This window comes from Phycodurus eques, chromosome 1, assembly GCF_024500275.1.
Source record: "Phycodurus eques isolate BA_2022a chromosome 1, UOR_Pequ_1.1, whole genome shotgun sequence".
In the NCBI taxonomy this organism is placed as follows: domain Eukaryota; kingdom Metazoa; phylum Chordata; class Actinopteri; order Syngnathiformes; family Syngnathidae; genus Phycodurus; species Phycodurus eques.
In genome coordinates, this window is record NC_084525.1 from 5695960 (window position 1) to 5713045 (window position 17086).

General features: G+C 40.1%; 1 protein-coding gene across 1 annotated transcript in view; it reads left to right on the top strand.

Moving 5' to 3' along the window:
- Positions 1–17086, top strand: part of cd63 (CD63 molecule) — a 20573-nt gene continuing 3487 nt past the window's right edge. The window contains exons 1-6 of the mRNA XM_061673975.1: positions 1–153; positions 745–830; positions 10579–10767; positions 10839–10913; positions 11865–11963; positions 12130–12273. Of these exons, the coding sequence (XP_061529959.1) occupies positions 765–830; positions 10579–10767; positions 10839–10913; positions 11865–11963; positions 12130–12273 (573 nt within the window). The 5' untranslated portion in view covers positions 1–153; positions 745–764. The remainder of the gene's footprint in view (positions 154–744; positions 831–10578; positions 10768–10838; positions 10914–11864; positions 11964–12129; positions 12274–17086) is intronic.

Consider the following 17086-nt stretch of genomic DNA (forward strand, 5'->3'; position numbering starts at 1 on the left):
GTATATTGAAGGCGAAGAAGGGCAGCCATCATCCTCCTCGCTGTCGTCACTTGGGAGGTGCTAGCAAGTAGCAAGGACGGACACAACTTCTTCTAAACTTCAACGCTTTGTTCTGTTTGTTCTCCATCAACGAAATTAACATACTGCTGGAAGGTAGGCAATAAAAAACTAATAAGGTAACTCGTCTTTGCGAAAGTTTCTTGTTAAATGTGCTACGCCTTCTCCCAACTTGTTCAAAAAGTTTCCAAACACGGATGACTCGCTCCAGACGTCGTCGACTAATTGACACAGCAAACTCTTTAACAAATTCAATAAGGTTACTAACTAGCTTCGTTCGGTATAGTTTAGGCTCCGGACAAAGCTGGCATTATTGTCGTCGTCGCCGTCGTTAGTGGTGGTTAACGGTCCGACGCGTGCCTGAATTCCTCAACGGGCTAGGCGACGTCCTGCTCGGGTCACTTTGCTCGGATGGCGAAATCCCAAAATGTTTAGTACGTTAGACTCTTCGTATCGTTTTAGAATGAAGTTCAGTGAGGTTAGGCAATGTAAAAACAATCGATTTGTAGTTGTTCCTCTTAACTTCTCCAAGACCTTTTGGGAAGTAAAATGTGTCAACAGATTTGGGGAAATGACGCAGATGTTCTTCTTCGGGAACCAACTGCTTCTCGCACACGTCACCTGCACACACTTGTATTATGCTGGGGAGGGGAAAAAAAAAAAAATGTCTCCCCTTTCTTGATCCAGGAAGCTGATCCTCTTCAACCATGACTCTCGAGGGGGGAATGAGATGTGTCAAGTACTTGCTCTTCTTTTTCAACTTCATCTTCTGGGTGAGTCGCAGCTATTTTTAAGTAACTACGACTTTGTGGGTAAAAATAAGACAACACTGCAAAATGATTCCTTTCTCTGATTTTTGCTCTGTACAGCTGTGTGTTTGAGTAGATGAACTAGGGCTGCAAGTAATCATTTAAATATTTTTTTTTCTTTTGATGAATCAGATCAAACAAAGTTTTATTTTCCAAGTAAAAGCTAATGTTCGCAAATGTGTATATTCAACACGAAGATAATCAGTGTGCTTTCATGGAAGATGACAAAAATCAGAGAATCTTTACTGTTGAGACGCTGAAATTCTGAGGATTTGGACAATATTGGGTTGAACAAGGCCTCTAAATGATTAATTGATTATCAGATTCATTTGAGCTTTGATTAGTTGTTTGATTATACTGTTTCACTTCTTGAATGATTTTTTTTGTTTTATTCTATAAACTACAGGCAAGATTATTTTCAAATAATAATAATAATTAAAAAAAAAAAAAGTTTCAAGTACAGGAAAAAAGCCCAGTGTTTTTTGTTTTGGTCGCTTAATTTTTTCCAGAGCTCTACATTGTGTTTGCTAACAAAAGGAAGCAGGAGGGTTAATGTGAAAAACACTCCATCATTGTGGTGACTGCAAGAGAACAGGAAGTGACACAGCAGGGCTACTTTACTAATGATAACTTCATTTATATAGCACCTTTAAAAAACAATGTGTTTACAAAGTGCTTTGACATAAATAAAATCGTGCATAAAACGGCTTAAATGGTACCATTAAAATGAACCCGCCCCTCTCTTCCACTCTGACTTTGAACAGCCTGTGCTACATTATGAAATTAAATCATGGTTCACCACCTTCGGACTAGTTGTCCCCAAAAAGAGTGACTTAAAAAAAAAAAAAAAAGAAATTTAGGTGCGCAAATCATGTGTGTGTGTGTTAAGCGCTTTACAGCGAGTGCTGATGATGGAATGTGAATCTCATGACTAGATTTTAAAGTGTGTAACAGCCTCATGTGACTTTCTCCTTGTGATATGGAACTGCTTAAAATTCAAAGGTTGACAGGGAAAAGGAAGACATCAATGACAAAGGAAGATTTAAATTTTTTAAAAGCTGAAAGTCACTTCAACTGTGTTTGCCTTGGGTCAAAAAAGAAATTGCATAGTGGGAGAGAGTGGTAATTTTCAATGCCAAAAGTGTAGTTATTATGGCAGTCATATTTTATGTTAAGTTACATTATGATTAAATTGTATATTTCTGAGAAAAAGAAACTTGCATTGTGTTTTAGAGATTAAGTTGTAACATTTTGAGAAGAATAATGTTATTTTTTACTCCCAACAATCCAGTTTGATATTCTGAAAAAATGTTTGTTCTAGCATAATGCAGTATATTCTTTAAGGATATACAGTTGTAATACTGTGTTATGATAATAAACTGGTACTTATGAAAAAGTCCTAGTACCACAAGAATAAATTCACATTTTGTGAGGGGAGAAAGTTATTACTAGGAGACACAATATTTTTAATAAAATGTGATTTTTGTCACCAAATTACGTAGCTATTTTGAGAAAAATGAGAATAAAGCCATATTTTGAGAGATAAAAAGCCATAATATGAGAATAACAAGTTCCGCTGCAGTTACATTATAATTGACTGTGCTCATACATTTTGTAGACACGGACATGCTAACCTTAGCATTTTAGGCACAGGTACATACGAAATAATAAATAGTTAAGTATTGTAAAACATTTTGTACAGTACTGTATTGGTATGGCTTGGTGATGGGCAGCCTGTTGCTTCCTATCTGGAAACATATTTTGGTTGTGAAAGTTCACGTGATACGACATGGCATTTTTCATTAGCCGTTAAATCTGCGATGTTGCGAGTAGGGATTGAACGAAATAAGGCTTCTTTACACTCGCACGGACGGCGACCGCGCTGACGTCACTGCGGCTGTCCCACGCATAGTTTGCCTGTAAACTCGAGCGCAACCCACGTGCGCTGTTTTGAAAGTGTGCTGCAGTTCTCCTACAAGTCGCGGGTGTCGCTACGGCTGGTATTGGCTAAGACACCACAGGGTGGAGTTTCCTCTTCATTTTTTTTTTTTTGCCATTTCCGGTAGCCGTTTTTACTTTCCTTTCAGAAACAAGGAACAAAGCAAGGACAATGGCGACCGCGACAGAACAAATGAACCTAGATGACACGTTTAATTATGCTGCAAAATCGATCAAGAAGGTGGCGACGTAGATGGTATGTTGAACCAATGGGCACGCTGGTACGTCATCACAGCATGTGACTAAAACGGACCAATCACGAGAGATGATCTCCGTGGTGTTCGACGCGCAGCAACTATTTTTTGTCGACGCGCAGCAACTATTTTTTGTTGGGTGTGCGGCAAGCTACGCAGAGGTGCTGCGCGGGGCAATTCGTCGGTCACGTGATGCAATGCGGGCGTTGTCTGCCGCGGGAGTATAAAGAGGCCTTAAGACTTGAAATTTATGTGACTTCCCTATACTAGGCCTATACTTCATTGAAGTTAATACGTTGGGGATGATAGTTGAGTAGAAGACGACTAAACGATGACGTCATTTATACTTTTTTTTTTTTCTCTCCCCCCTCTTGTCTCAACTCTCTGTGCATGCCAACGTTAAATAAATTAAACAATAAAAAAATTGCTGTGGTAACTCCAAATACAAGCGCCCTCCCTCACTCACTCTCCCTGCTGTCCTCAGTGCACAGACCCCATCCCCGGACTTGTTTATCCAATCACATTCAGATACCGTCAAGGTCCAGTTGGAAATTGTACAACTTAACACGATTCATGTGACACAACTACAGGGTCGCTACGTGCCACACTATATAATATAGTATGTTGTTTAAAAAAAAAAAATAGAGGGAACGCTTTACAGTAAAGTATTGTAGCAAACCTTCAGTTGTTACTAGGCTTTACACCATCAGGATTTTTGGGGCCCATCAGCGAGTTTAAAAAAACGATAACGGATCCGATTACAAGATGGAGGAATGTGTCTATTAAAATGACCTGTTCATTTACTGTATATACTTGTGTACTTAATTGCTCAAATTATATTTAAAATAAATAATGTATCTTTGTTGATCTATTTATGCCAGTGAGGCATAGTGATAGACAGAACAAATGAATGGTCTTCTATAAGTTTGGCAGGAAGTGCATACAGTAATTAATGTATCCACTTTTTGTGACATTTTTGTTTGTTGGTGTGCCGTGAGATTTCAATTTTTCTGAGCCGCTTCTCCTCACTAGGGTCGCAGGCGTGCTGGAGCCTATCCCAGCTGTCATTGGGCAGGAGGCGGGGTACACCCTAAACTGGTTGCCAGCCAATCGCTGGGCACATACAAACAAACAACCATGCGCACTCACATTCACACCTACGGGCAATTTAGAGTCTCCAATTAATGCATGTTTTTGGTATGTGGGAGGAAACCGGAGTGCCCGGAGAAAACCCGTGCCGTGAGATTTTTCAATTGTAAAATATGTTCCTTGGCTCCTTAAAGGTTGGAAATCACTGCTCTAGTCAGATCGTGTATTCTAATCAGTCAGGTCAAACCAACATTACAAAGTGACGTAAATATTGGGTGCTAACTTACTGTAATTAAATTACTTTATTTTTAATTAAATTACTTCACCCACACCGAAAACTTTAGAGCATGATTCGACAGAACGGCGGCATGTTTACGTCCAACCGTTCGTGCTACCGCTAGCTTGCTAGGCTACATAACATTTTATTGCCTGCTTGTGAGCTGTATCGCATTAATAGTACGTGAACATACCTCAAGCAAGCCTTAAACGAACGTCCTCTCCTGTCCTGAGCACCAACACACGTTCTTCCCCATTTTGTCCTCATAATACAGTCGAGCCGGCTCGGTCCACTCTTGTTGTCGTCGCCATGGTAATGAGTGTATCCGGTCGCATTTGAGTTGACAAGATAAAGCCCAATGATCTTAAAAAACGGGATGCGGTGGTATCGGAATACAAGATTTTATTGCAGTAGTCTTACAGTGTAATCGTTAGAGCAAATTTGTCTTGTAGTCTGATCCGGCTGGGCATTACGTGTTGACTGTCTCAGACGTGTTGTCTGTCCCACACCGCTGACGTTTATTATTTTTATTTATTTAAATAACTTAATTGGCCGTCAGATATTTACAGTACTACGTCAAAAGACACGCGACAAGGCTGAAAATAAACTAGCTTTTGGATTCAAATATACTGTGCATGCGGCGACGCAGAGTTAATGTCTTTTGCGGAGCCGATCAATGACGTCATTGCAACTAGGTCATTGGTTGGATCGGCGAATTATGACATTAAAGCCGATCTGCATAAAATGCTAACTATCGACCGATACCGATCACACCAATCAAATCTGTGTGAAATCTAGTTGTTATGTGGATTGTTGAAAGAGTTTTCTAAGCTCTGACTTCCTCTGAGACCCTGGATGGCTCAAAGAATGCAGTCCCCTTTCTCTCCAAGCATAGGCAGTCTGTCATCAGAGAGAAGCACTTCACTAACCGTTCATTTTTAAAATAGAGGTTATTGATCGGCCATGGCTTGTCTTAGTTTGAGCCTTTTTACTGCTCCAGGAGGGCCTTTGGTGAATATGCTGACAGCTGATGTGAGGATTTAAGGCTGCTCATTAGCTAGGGTTAGCCTTTTCAGATGGGTGTTCGAAGCACTTAGATGATTTTCATATTTTACAAGTAACTGTGCTACCTGTCTCGTTTTTAGTAAAATATTTCCACACACTTGACTCGCCGTAGTTTGCTGCACCGACTAACAAAGACCAAGTAGATTTCATCAAAGCGTCTGAATCTAAAATATGTGATTAACAATTTGATGACCTCAAGCTATAACAGTAACTGCGCAGCGGTAAATTCGACGCCTCGACTAGTCTGTTTAATCCCTAGTTGTAACGCCGTTCACCTGCCATTAAAATTTCAATTCACAGCAAAACAAGTTGTCAACGGTCGGCCACTGATGAAAACTAGTTGCGGAATCCCGCCCACTGCTGGGTGGTTCAGTGGCATTCGGCCACGTGGCTTGGTGTACAGCGGGCTAAAGGCTTCTTTATACTGGCCGCGCTGGCGTCACTGCAGGCATCCGGCGCGTAGTTTGCCTTTATACCCGAGCGCAACCCACGCGTGCAGTTTTGAAAATGTACTGCAGGTCACCTCCAAGTTGGTGGTGTCACTACGGCTGGTATTGGCTAGGACACCACAGGGTGGAGTTTCCTCTGCATTTTTTGGGCCATTTCCGGTAGCCGTTTTTATTTTCCCTTCAGTAACAAGGAAGAAAGCAACAACAATGGCGATCGTGGAACAGTGTCTGCTAGAACAAATGGATCTAGATGACCAGATGATACGTTTAATTATGCTGCAAAATCGATCGAGAAGGCGGTGGCCTAGATGGTATGTAGAACCAAGGGGCACGTTGACTACGTCATCACAGCATGTGACTAAAACGGACTAATCACGAGAGATGATCTCCGGGGCTATTTTTGCCGTGTGCGTGGAAAGCTACGCAAAAGGGCCGCGTGGGGCAATTTGTCGGTCATGTGATGCAATGCGGGCGTTGTCGGCTACGCGACCATGGGAGTATAAAGATGCCTTTAGACTTGATTTATGTGATTTCCCTAACTTACTCCCACTGCTTGTGATGAAGTTCTGCCTCCATGAGGGGAAAAGCCCATGATGTCTTTAGTGAGAGCTCACTTTTTTTAATACTCTGGAGTCGGGGCTCAACACACAGCCACCCCGAACTCCGTAGCTCCTTGTCATGGTAACGAAAATACAGTGGAACCCCCCCCCACACACACACACACACACACACTCGCAGTTCAGGACCTGCGGTTTCACCTAGTCACAGATTTTCTTTATTTTATTTTATTTTTTTATTTCCCCACGTTTTATTTTTTTATTTTTTTTATTTGGGAACCCCGAAAACACTTATTGGTGTTTTATCGCTACTTATTCAATAATTTTTTGTTTCTAATTTTTTTTTAAAATGCAATTATAATGGGTGTCAGTTATCCGTAGATATTTGCTATTCACGATCGGATCCCCTGTGAAGAGCAGGGTTCCAGTGCAAATGGGGTAGGCTGAGCAGTGACTTAATTGCATGAGACAGGGCCACCTCCACAAAATAGGTTAATTTCAGCAAAACAGAAATGTGGTGTGTAAAGTTACTATAACTCTTGATTGTTGGGATATTTTGATGAAAGCATGAAACGGACATCGTAAGACACCTGGGAACTGTTTTTAAATTGTTAAATGCATAATGCCTCCTTTTAACTTACTGAGGTGGATGTTTTTTACAGTATCATATAAAGTTATAGAGTACATAATGAATGTCTAAAATTATGAATGTACTGAATAGAACTCTGAATCAATGCCTCGTCAACTTAATTTTGTTTGTTTGTAGGGTTTGTGTCATGTTTGCCTGGTCTGTTCGCTCCCTTTGTTTTCCTGCAGCACCATTAGCCCCTTTGACTCAAGTTCAAATATTTACATTTCTAGCGAGCTCCTTAGTGAGGAGGGCTCAACAAATGGAACAAAACAAACGGTACAAGGCATCTAAAATACTATACTTGCTAATAAAAGACAGGTAAAATGATTTGTTTACTTAATGGCCCTCCTGTGTATTTACAGTCCACCACTCCTGTCTGTGTTCCCCTGGTGTTTTCATTTATTTTTGGTAGCCGTGGTTGATTGCTTGGTCACGTACTCTACTGATAATCAACACGATTGCTCTTTTTTCTGATTATTAACGATAATTGCCACATTGCCCAATAGAAATAAACATACAAACTAGAAATGATATTTAGTAACAGGATTATAGAGAAACTACACCACTAGGAAGCTTTGTAGAGAGGTGCTGCATGTTGCTGGGAACAATCCATTACATGGAGATGGAAAGAATTGATTTTCACTTTGCTGTTAAAATCCACACATGAAAAAATGCTCATGTAAATCTTATGTCACCATTGTAGTTCAATTCTTTGAGTTCTAGCCGGTGGATCTTGGTTATGATCGTTTTTGACCACCACCTTCATACAGGAAGCAGAGTAGTAGTAGAGCAATAGTTTGTTTCTTGAGACTTTGTGCTGTAGTTGCTACTGGCGATGTCCTCAAGCTGACTTTAAATATTTAATATAGGGCTTTTAAATATTCAGAAATGCTGAATGTGGGAATATTTGTCTGACTCTGGTGACGCTGTGGGATTATTATTTTTACTCATTTGCATCATTCTCTATTAAATTTTGTCCTTGCATGCTTTAGTTGTGATCCACCCCTCCCACACGCCCCAAAAAACAACTAGAAAATAATTGGTTTAACTGGATTTGACTTCATAATGGAAACAATAACAAAAATATCATTTGACAGCACCGCTGCCCAACAAGAACCGAACGGACTGGTATAACAGACATGAACATGGTAAATATTGTGGTGTTAGTTTTTCACAAAGGTGAACACACTTTGTTTGAAGAAAAAAAAAAAAAAAACACACCAGTGAGTTAAAAAAATAGAAAGAATTTTACTACACTATAGAGACTCTTTTTTTTAAATTATTGTTATTTATTTATTTATTTATTTATTTTTTAACCCCCTTAATTGCGCTGGGTGGATCCATTTGACTGTTTGACCGAAGACTTTTCAATTGAATGCTTGTGATAACATTGAATTAAGATATGAACTTCAGACATCACCGTGACGTATTGCAGACGAATAATTACAGTGGTCCCTTGAGCTATCAATCACCCGACCCAATTTATGAGTTTTTCAAGGTACAAGCTGTCATTTGGATGCTTTTTTTTTTTTTTTTTTTTTTTTTTTGCTTTGACGTGCGAGAGCAAATTTGAGATACGAGTGCTTTATGGTGGCACTCAACTCACTTCACAATAAGCAGCTGTTTGCCAAATAATAAACAATTCATCAAAAAAAGAAGCCTCAACCTGTTTAATGGCACTCCCAGTTTTTGTAAATATAAAACAAGAATTGCATGTTATTTAAAACTGACTTTCTGTAGTGTGTTTTTGTCTCAAAAATATTTTTTGTCAAAATGACTGTCTATTGTCGTACTAGAGCGGCTCCAGCGACCGGAGGCAAATTCCTTGTCTTTTTGACATACTTGGCAAATAAAGGGGATTCTGATTCTGATTATTATTAAGCAGTACTGCCACCCAGCGGCCAAGGCAGGCACACTAGAAGTAGCAGCACTGAATTGGATTGCATCTTTAAAATTTTTAGCGATTATCTTCAAACATGGCTCATGTATTTTGAATCAAAGCTCTGAAATCACTTTACAGGGTCTTTAACAAAATTACGGAGAAGACTGTACATTAGTAACACACTTAGCATGGTTGTGATTGTCTCCTGTTACCCCAAGATAGGATCAGCTCATTGAAAAGAAACAATTGCAGGGCTAGCAACTAATTACATCAACTACATTCATCGTATTGGTTAACTGTATTTGTACTCCTTTCATTTACTTTACGTGAAACCGGTTCGTGGTGCAAAAATGGTCGGAGCGCTGTTCCAGAAGACTTGCCTTTGTGACTGTTCTTGATTTAAGCATTGTACAGATTGACCTCCCAGCAAAGCTTCACGTCAGTTGAGGTGATCTCACTTAATCGGACAGTTTACCGTCACAGGGTTTGCGAAAGATGTCATGAGCTGCTCGCTAATTCATGAATTTCTGACTGTTAACGTGTACATGCAGACAAATGGCAACCGCAGGAGTATTGCAACTTCCTTCCATCTGTTTGGTGTCCTTTTGCTTACTGATCACGCTTAACTCATGTGTGATAAGCAAAGTTCTGTGTAACTGGGCCCATGAGAAAGTCTTATCAAAATGGCAAATTACGGTATTTATTATTTATTATATATTAATGTATTATTATTACAGTTAGTATTCTGTGCCCACGTTATACTTAGTTTGTGGTTACAAATTTGTATTCTATGTGTACATTATACATTATACCTATTGCTTGGCCACAAGTTTGTATTTCATGCGCGTTATACCGATTTCATGGCCACAAATTTGTAATCTGTGTGCACGTTGAATCCCCCCATGACAAGTATTGTATTCCATATATACGTTACACATACGGTATACCACCTTTGTGGCCGCAAATTGGTATTCCGTGCATGCGCTATACCCATTTCTTGGCCACAAATGAGTATTCCGTGCGCACATTATACTTACTTTGTGGCTGCTAATTGGTATTACTGGTACATGCGTATGTCATGCCCATTTTGTGGCCACAATATTGTTATAATACACGCACCAAATACAAACTCGTGGTCATGAAATTTAAATAACTTACGCAAGGGACACACATTTATATCCGCGTAGCAAGTATGTTTGCACTGATTGCGAAATTGTGGCCATGAAATCTGTATAACCCATGGATCGAATTCAAACTTGTGGCTGCAAAGTACGTATAATGTGCACAAAATACTCATTTGTGGCCACGAAAAATAAGTATTGCATACGCACTTTACACCTACTTCGTGGCCACAAATGAGTATTTTGTATGCACATTATACTTACTTCGTGGCCACAAGTTTGTATTTCATGCGCCTTATACCGATTTCATGGCCACAAATTTGTAATCGGTGTGCACGTTGAATCCCCCCCATGACGTCTCTGGTGCGCCGTACAAGTGTCATATTCTGTGGGAAAAAATAAAAGCAAATACGCCAGTTTGTCCTAAAACCCTGTGTTGTCGTTTTCAGTTATGCGGCCTGGCATTGATCGTCGTGGGAGTCCTGGTTCAGGTGTCCTTACATCGAACTGTCATGATACAGGACGCGTCGGCCTCTGGAGCCCCCATCGTCGTCATCTCCATTGGCGTGGTCATTTTCTTCATCTCCTTCTTCGGCTGCTGTGGCGCCTGGAAAGAGAACTATTGCATGGTCACCATGGTAACTATTTGTGGGATACCAAATGACAAAAATGCTGTAGTGATGTTTCCTCTTTTATTTCTCTCCCACAGTTTTCCATCCTTCTCTCATTAGTCATCCTTGTTCAGATTGCAGCGGCAATCACTGGTTACATCTTCAGAAAGAAAGTGAGCCCCCAAAAATGTTTTTTGCAAAATCTGTGTATCTGTGTTTTTTTTTTTTTTTTTTATATATTTTTTTTTTTTTTTTTTTTTTTAAATGAGACGGTTAGTGATTGTTTTCCATTCATCCATTTTCTACGCCGCTTACCGTCATGAGCCTATCCCGGCTAACTTTGGGCGAGAGGCAGGGTACAACCCTGGACTGGTTGCCAGCCAGTTGGAATCTGGCCCTTCCTCTGAGGAGTTTGCATGTTTGCCGGAGTATCAGAGAAAATCCATGCAAGCGCGGGTTCCACGGATTCCAAAAACAATGCATGGTTGCGTCACTGAAGATGAAATCGTACTTAGGATTGGTTGTTTGTAGATGTGCATCAATGAATCGACAACTACTTTGATAATCGATTAATCATTCAGAGCCCTTTTTTTAACTTAAAATTCTCCAAATCCTCAGAATTTCAGCCTCTCAATAGTAAATAGTTTTAAAATATTTTGTAAATTCTGTAGCCCTCCATGAAAGTAGACCGACTATGTTGATGTTTAATAAAATAAAACATTTTCAAATCTGTGTTTACGCTGGAAAACAATGATCAACATTTTTGCTTATTTTCTGACATGTTACGGACCAAACGTAACTGAATCATAATCAACTTTTGTGCATTTTCGGCACTGTCAATTTGAAACTTTTCCATTCATTTAAAAAATAATAATAATAATCGACAGGTTAATCGATTATTAAAGTAATAAATTAGTTGCAGCCATAGTTGTTTGACTGTGTGCCCTGCGATTGGCTGGCAACCAGTCCAGGGCGTACCACACTACTTGCTGCGACCCCAATTAGGATAAGTGCTATAGAAAATGGATACATGGATTGATTTTTGATTACCATTCAAAAATGGAAAGAATGAAAGATGCACGACAGATCTTTATTTTGAACCCTACGTCGTGTCTCCTGCCAAGGTCGCCAATGTTGTCCAGGACAGTCTTGCTGACATGATTTCCAGATACAGCAACAGTTCAGCTGAATTCAAAGCCAGCGTGGATAAACTTCAGGAGGATGTGAGTGGAGTTATTGTCTTAATGTCCGACTACACCGTGGCGTACTGGCTCTGCATCCTGGGGCGGCGCCACTGTTTCAACACTATGTTGTTTGCCTTCACATCCTGTGTTGTCATAAGTCCGCGCCAAGCATTCGTCACCAAGCCCCTTCCTTTTGTGCTTCCAGTTGAAATGCTGCGGCATAAACGGCTCCTCCGACTGGCTAAACTTCCGCCCGGACGGGAACTCTGTGCCCGACTCGTGCTGTTTGAATGTGTCTCCGAATTGTGGCATTGGGGCCATGACGGACTCTGCCAAAGTGCACCAAGAGGTAACTGTGGTTGCATGGCATCTAATGATTCAGTTGGGAAATATATTTTCCCGATCAATTGAAGTATTATTTGTATATAAATACAGGAAAGTAGTAAAGAAGTAGTGTTGTAATGTTTTCTAAAATCTTCATCCTTTTCAGTAGGGCTGTGTGATATGGCTTTTGAAAAAATGTATCATATTTTCCCACCCTTTTGATGATAAAAATATGACTCAAAAGTTTTGCATTTTAGTCCCGACTGGTAGTTGCTTTGTTTCTAATTATACCAAGTTTCGAAACATTTCTTTTGGCAATTACACCCACACATTTTAATGTACATATGTCGTATACTTGTTGATTATTGTGTTACAATAACGCTTTTCCTCGTTTGATTTAAAATGGCTGCTTTTAATGTGTGAGTGCTGTAGGATATGACATAATGGTTGGCCAATCAGAAGCCGTGTCGTGTATGAGGTAGGGCCAGGCTGGCTCGTCTTATCAAGAGCGAGACGCCATTATTCGGACGCGGATGCTGCCGAATAAATGTGGCTTTCGGGCTAAAGCGCAGTGGATGTGTTTACACTCCTGGACTCAAGACAGAGTTTCAACACCGCTGCGTTACAATCTGAAATGTATATACGGTTCGTTGCAGGCAGGATGGCCGGATAGTCGCGTTTAAGCTCCCCTGCGCCGGTGTACCTAATGAGGTGTCCAAAGGGAATGAAGGAATTTAATTGTCGTCGTGAAACTCGTGTCATAAATATGCACTCCAGACTACACATAAGTCAGTAAAATATTTTGAATTTTTTAAATATAGGTACATCTCAATAAATTAGAATAAAGTTGAAAGGATTTTCTTCGGTTCCATAATACAGGAAGTCCTCGCTTTACGAACGAGTTCCGTTCCAACGCTGGCGACGTAACACGATTTTCCGCGTAAATCGGATTACACCGTTAACGTCGAAATTTACGTCGAAATACTTCTGTTACGGATATTGTCCCACGTGATTGTGACAGCAAGCTCAGTGTGTGTGGGCGTGTGCGTCGATGTGTGAGTGACCGGGGAAGAGTAGCGATTAGCGGAGGACCCGTTGACGTTGAATGTGCAGAGGAGCTAATAAAGCCATTAAAGCAGCAAATCGGTGCTTCGTGCCTTTATTGTTGCCGCCACCCTGCTCAGCTGTGCAACGAGAGAAGGGAGTTAACCCCTGCGTCTCCCGAGCACGGTCAGGTGACCGTAACAGGAAAGGTTAACGCTTCGTAGAAAGAAACTAAAATAAATTAAAATAAAAAAAAATAAAAAAAATAATGTACTTACCATTACTGCTGAGAGTGTGGAAAAGGGCAAAGATACTCCTGCCGCACAAACACAGACAAGCACTATGCACTAGCTAAGCAGAAACACTATGGTGCTGAGGACAAAATGGCGGACGAGGCACGGTCGTCGTAAAGTCGAAACGTCGTTGGTTGAGTGCGCTGTAACTCGAGGACTTCCTGTACTGTCTTTCCACTGCATTAGAATACTTTTTGTGACTGTTTTTGCTTGGTTTGCCATGAGATTATTCTCATGTAAAATATGTGCCTTGCCTAAAAGGTTGGGAAACACTGAATTTTGTCTGCTAATCTGGAAATTTGTTTTTGTCTCAGCAACCAGCCAAACGTCTTGACAAACATGACTTTGTTGCAGTGCGCATGCGTTTCATTTTCTCATCTTTGTTGATTTGACTGTTCGCTGACGACACCGCAGGCTGTACCCCCAGGTTACACACCTGTTAAGCAACTAATTCACTATCGTATCCCACCTCATGAATATATTTGTTGGATTTATCTTGCCCAACATTATAAAAAATAGACACAAAAGGAATGAAGACGCTGGTTTCTTTTTCTCATGAGGAGGGCGCATGGGAGATTGTTCAGATTACAGCTTCTCAACACGCTCTAAACAATCTCTCCCGTCGCTCCTGCATTTATTTGAAAATAGGGAGGTTTCTAAGTTTACAAGACACAACACACTAAGGGGAGGGTTTCAAGGTGAAAACATGGCACCAACACCTGCCACGTCGTGCCCGGCCACGTCCTTCTCTCAGATGATTCCTGCTGAGTCATCTTCTTGAAGGCGAGACATCTTTCTTTCTAAAAATTGTCCATAATACTAATGCAAGCTAAGCAAATAAATGATAACTTCTACAATATATCCAACATTTCCCTCCTGTTTATCATGTATTTGCACAAATTCTCATATCATCTTACAGTCACTTCATTTCGATTTTTTAACTGTAGAATCATTTTTATGAAACAAATACATTTACACTCAGAGTAAATTTGTCATACATGAATTTTGTAGTTTAAACATCGTAATCATCTGAATCAGGAAACAAATCAGTTAAAGCAAAATCATCATCATCATCATTATCTTTATCATCAAACAGTAATGGATACATCAGCTCCATACGGTTCTCCATGGGGGTTATGGCTGTGGTGATTAATTTACTGATTAAAGCCCGAATGCATGGGATACAAAAACATCCACAAAATGTCAGAATGGATGCAAAAACAGCAATTGATATTAATATTGGTGAAATTAGGGTTTTATATTTACCAAAAACGTCCATCCAGCTGTCCCACAAGGAGTGTTGATTGAGGGTCCGTAGACCATCGATGGCTCTGGTCAAGCTGCCATCTGAAGCAGTATTGTTTGTTCTCCAAACATACCGCAAACACCTCCCTCACTTGCGAGGAGCATGTCGACAGCTATGCGGTTTTGGAATGTTCTTGAACTGCTCATGCACAGCTTCCAACCCACTCTGAGTCCAATTTCCTAATCTCTGTACATTGAAGTGGATATAGTTTATCCCATCGACATTTTTATTAATCGTACACCACCAGCATATGAAGTACTCAAATCCTCCTGCAACTTGGTCAGCTAATTTGTATTGATTAGGAACCCCACGAGGAACACCTATGGCGTTGATGTATATTTTATGTTGGATAATTTTGCCTCTGCCAGGATAAATCTATTTTTTGTCTATGTTCTAGATTGGACAAAAACATTGGTGCCCTTTCCATTAAATCTTGAACAGGCATAGGGTGTACTGACACATGCAATATCAAAGTGATAATAGTGCACAATCCAGATTTATCTTCTCTATCAAACAGTCTATCATCTCCGGACCACCACCAGCTGCCGCTCCGTGATACTGGCATAAATTTTGGTCCGACTTTTAAGGTTACTTTACACTGTGTGTCGTTAAATGGTCCTATTTTTATTTTTTTTTCCTTTACTAATCATGTTTATACAAGTGAAATTATTTGGTGCTACTAAAGTAGAAAACATTGGTTTGTATTTATCTGCTTTTGTTACGGGATATATAGGATCCCACGATTTACACCTCTCAGTTTGTACAGTAGCGTTCATTAATGGAATAATACAATCTTGTGATAATTGTGCCGGAACTATGCGCAACAAAGGCCTGGGACCCATGCAAACCACACAATCTTTTCTCGCTACGTTTGCTGCTTGTTCCACCAATAGTAACCAATTGTTATTTTGTCCTGAAACTCCTGTGACTACAAGGAACCAATCATCAGTAGTTATGTTATTAACCATTAAAATGTGTTCACTTTTCTTTGACGTTTTTTAATGGCATTTCTGGTTCAACACGGTTGCCATAACACAATGCTACTCGGAAGTGGGGATCTTTTCCGCCAGAATATGCCCACAAACTCATCATCAAACACACTGGGTGACTTGATTTGTATTTCAATATTAAACTATGGGCCGTTTTGCTTATGTTAAACTTCTTTCTATATTCTTTTGCTATTTTTTGTGACCAACTGGACCAATCATAACCTGTTTCACCAATCCCCAATTCTGCTTATTCTCTTGAGCATCATTGGTGAGAGCCGCATATGGAATTATGATTAAAGTATCTTGATTTTGGGGGGCACAAAATATTAAACAGTTTTGCCGCATTTGGAGGTCATGCCCACATTTCTGATCATCAACTGTACTCCTTTTGATACGAGTTAATGATTCCAAATTTTTTATTATTGGGTTGGTCATATTGGTCCAGTTGGTAGGTGATTTCCTATCTAAAAAATGCGTTGTATCATTTAGGGTGGGACGTCCCATGTACCACAAAACAAAATCAACACTATAGTAACCAAAGTTGCTACGTAACAACTCATCGAATCTCGTAACCAACGTGGGTGTGCCATTCTGCTGAGTTCTCACTAAACGGGTTGGTGTCTTTTTTCTTCACTGACCAGCAAGCGTTTTCAGAATCTACACATCTGCTCCCGCTCCGTTATCAGACTTTTGCTCACCTTCCCTATTTGAGTACTGCTGAAATGACTCTTTTACAGTGTGTTAAATGAACCCACGTGTTTCTTTCTGCTATTTTTTATTGTCCCATTCATTCTTTCCACTCGACCTGCACTCTGAGGGTGGTAAGCACAATGGTTTTTCAAATGGATGTGGAACATGGTTCCTATTTCATTGATTATTTGATTTACAAAATGAGTCCCATTATCGCTGTAAATGGTTTCAGGTATGCCATATCTTGGAATGATGTCTTTACATAGTGCTTTTGCCACCGTCAGAGCATCAGGTGATTTTATTGGGAATAATTCGATCTATTTAGAAAATGCATCTATGATAACCAAACAGTACTTCTTTCCTTCACTTTGACTTAATTCTATGTAATCCATGTGAATGCGTTGGAAAGGGTATGTAGACACTAGAAATTTACCTCTAGTAGGTCGCAATTGCCCTTGCGGATTATGTCGTGCACAGATCATGCATGCTCTACAATAATTCTTTGAATATAAATTA